This window comes from Rhyacophila brunnea, unplaced genomic scaffold (assembly GCF_057557595.1).
Source record: "Rhyacophila brunnea isolate RB1 unplaced genomic scaffold, BYU_Rbru_1.0 scaffold_13, whole genome shotgun sequence".
Classification (NCBI taxonomy): Eukaryota; Metazoa; Arthropoda; class Insecta; order Trichoptera; family Rhyacophilidae; genus Rhyacophila; species Rhyacophila brunnea.
Genome location: NW_028232785.1, coordinates 41,371,821 through 41,374,795, shown reverse-complemented (window position 1 = coordinate 41,374,795; position 2,975 = coordinate 41,371,821). Strand labels below are relative to the sequence as shown.

At 35.3% G+C, this 2,975-nt stretch overlaps 1 protein-coding gene across 1 annotated transcript; it reads right to left on the bottom strand.

Annotated features, from left to right (window-relative positions):
- Window positions 1-722: 722 nt before the first annotated feature.
- LOC147077549 (uncharacterized) lies at window positions 723-2,704 on the bottom strand. The gene is made up of 2 exons (XM_085940877.1): window positions 2,509-2,704; window positions 723-2,254 (listed from the first exon to the last, which is right to left on the bottom strand). The coding sequence occupies exons 1-2, from the start codon at window positions 2,647-2,649 to the stop codon at window positions 2,033-2,035; spliced, it is 363 nt and encodes a 120-aa protein (XP_085797003.1). The 5' UTR covers window positions 2,650-2,704; the 3' UTR covers window positions 723-2,032.
- Between the last annotated feature and the right edge of the window lie 271 nt (window positions 2,705-2,975).

Here is a 2,975-nt window from a genome sequence, read left to right as displayed (position 1 = left end):
TATCCTATTAAAATTCTATTAAAAAAGGTTTAAATATTACAATGAGAGATTCTATCTTTCACCGTGTATCTAGACGAATGCATATCTTTTATTATTTGAATATATTATTTTTGCTTGTTTTCAAATTTTTCAAAAAGGTCGTGGGAGTATTTTAACCACGCTTCTTTTATAGATTTCAGAATTACTACTACTAGCTCCACCAAGTTTTTGCTTCTAATTTGGTACAGGCATTTGTGTTGGTACCATTTAAATTGTTTATTACTGTTTTACTTAGCTTGGTTTTTTACACACAAAATGACACTAGAATTCGCTGCGATCAGATGAGGCATTCTCTCGCTACAGAGGTCTCAAGCATTGTAAATCGATCAAAATCAGAAGTTCGCGGAGCGGTTTCCACCGCCGCCTGATGAGGTGAGTGCGATAATATTACGTGTCACGCATAAAGCATTAGGAGCGATTTGTTCAATTATATATTTACGATAAACGTAAATTCTTGAAGAGAATTTGCCTATTATTAATTTGTATATAATACGATCTGTCATTTATGCACGAGTTTCGTCGGTTCCGTTTGCGCATCGATTGGTAAATACCACTGGTAAAAATAGTATTAAAAATTCTATAAAATACGCATAGCTATGTTGTCATTATTTTTTAATAGTGTATTTGTATCACTTTTTTGGATTTTTCTTTATTATTATATTAGGTAATATTTTTTTCTCTTCAATATAAAACATTCGCGTGCCATAGGTTCACCATCACTGTTATAGAATAATGATTGGTCAGCAGTGGGAGGCCCAGGAGAGGTAAGACCACTCGTTGTCGGAAAGTTTCCGAATGCTTAGGCTTGTACTTGAGTCGGCGTTGCGCGGAGTGATCGATCGATTAAAACCGATTGTGGTACTGGGTGGTGTAAATTGGTACCTACATAAGCTTTGTTTTTACTTCGATTTTTGGAGTCCCGAACATACTTCAATTTAAATCAAGCACAATCTTAAAAAGCTTGACATAATCATAATTATGAATAGTAACTTATATCATTTTCTAAAACGCGTTTTCTATCAGAAACCGTGTTTTTTCAGATCATTAATTCCATCGTGTACAAATAACTATTGTAAGGTCTCTTAAGACGTTCTATAAACCTACTCGATATATGTGAGAACGTGAATAGTGTGGTAAAGTATATAATTATGAAAATCGAGAATGTGGTTCTCGTTGACCTCGTGTATGCCCATCCCTAATCTATTGTCTGCAGGTTCGCAGCTGCCTTGAAAATGGGATTGGATTGATTTTGATAGATGGGGTACTTCATAATTACTACACTAACATTAACGCATCTTCCACAAACGTAATGTATAGCTCAATGCTAAAGAAGACATTTTTCGGAAATCGATGTTACCACCGTTTTTTGCACGAAGAAATAGATTGACTTTGATAACTGATGAATAACAGGAATGTATATTTATAACAAAAACAATGATAGGTTATAAATCTGATTTGCGATTTTTTTATAATAATTCAATACGAAACGAGAAACACCTTATAATTATGTTGTTTTGGAGGCAATCTGAAATCTGATTTTGACAGCTGAGCAGTGGGATCACTCGTTTGAGAGATGCGTGTACAAATATGTACAAATGTGTACAGATATGCTCAAGCTCTGTATCTTAAGATGGCGCTGGCCTGTTCACAATATTATGTATGGATGCAATATCGCAAGGAAAGTAAACGCACACGTATAAACTGTTAAAATTCATTGAAATTAGAGCATTCAAAATATTCTGCAGAATGACGAATCCACAGACTTACTTTGTCGCCATGCTAGCATGTGACGTCTTCTGCTACCTAGGTACCTACAAACAATAATGTTATGACAGAAGTACTTTCTGAAAGAAGAGATCGATTGGTCATCATCAGCGACAGACATCACATTCAAATACTGTAGGTCAATGCGCCCACTCACATTAAACCAAATACATTGGTAAGTGAAATAGTTGTAGGAAGCGTGTACAACCGAGACGAGGAAAATATCTACCTATTTAAATTTAGTCACAAAGCTGTGATAGGATACATAGCCGATGGAAGAAAATATCGCATAATATACAATTACCTGCTGTACTGGTCCGTTATCTGAATGCGAACATCCAGGTGTTGGATCTTCATCATGGTGTTTTGCGTCTGCAGCGAACTCGCGTTTAACGTCAACCAGATGGAGGTCAATCTCGGGATTATTTTCAGCGAGACGCGTTGCCGGGTTCTGAAAGAAAAGTTATACATTTTTGTACTCATATATAAAAAAAAATTTTGAGCTCGCGTACCATTTTATAACAATGCTTACTTATATAATTGAGGTAGGTAGCTGTCTAAACGAAGGTCAAAAGGTTTTTGTAAGAAAGTTTGACATTCTCGTATGTTCTTAAACAATTTGTAAAAAATATAAACCTATCGTAGGTATTCTGCTAAAATAATTATAAAAAATCGCAGGAATGGACTTAATAAATAAAAACTAACCTCAAAATCGCAAATGAAATCGTCTGTGTTCTCCTGCTTTATATAGGTGAGCGTGTCAGTGCTGTTTTGGTGGCTAGTTGTTACATCAAACTTGTCTTCAGTACCAGATTGGTCTCCATCACATTGTCGCTTGACTTCCATGTTTGCGTATCAACAATCGTATGCAATGTGCTAGAGACAACTTGACAACTTTCTGTTCTGATGTATATAAGTGTTGCCGAAATACAGTTAATAATATTTCGTGTAGCTATTATCTGATAAACAACAATGTACTTATTGAATTTTGTAGGTATTATGGTACAGATATTAATGTCAAGAACACCGACTACACGTAGAACTTTTATCGTAACTAAAACGCGTGTCCTGTCGCTGGAGCCTAGTAGAGAGTGGAGCCGTCACAAAAAAGATATCGTCAGTGTTGACATTATAGGAGAAAAAAACCCTATTTCATTTATTTGTTATTATAT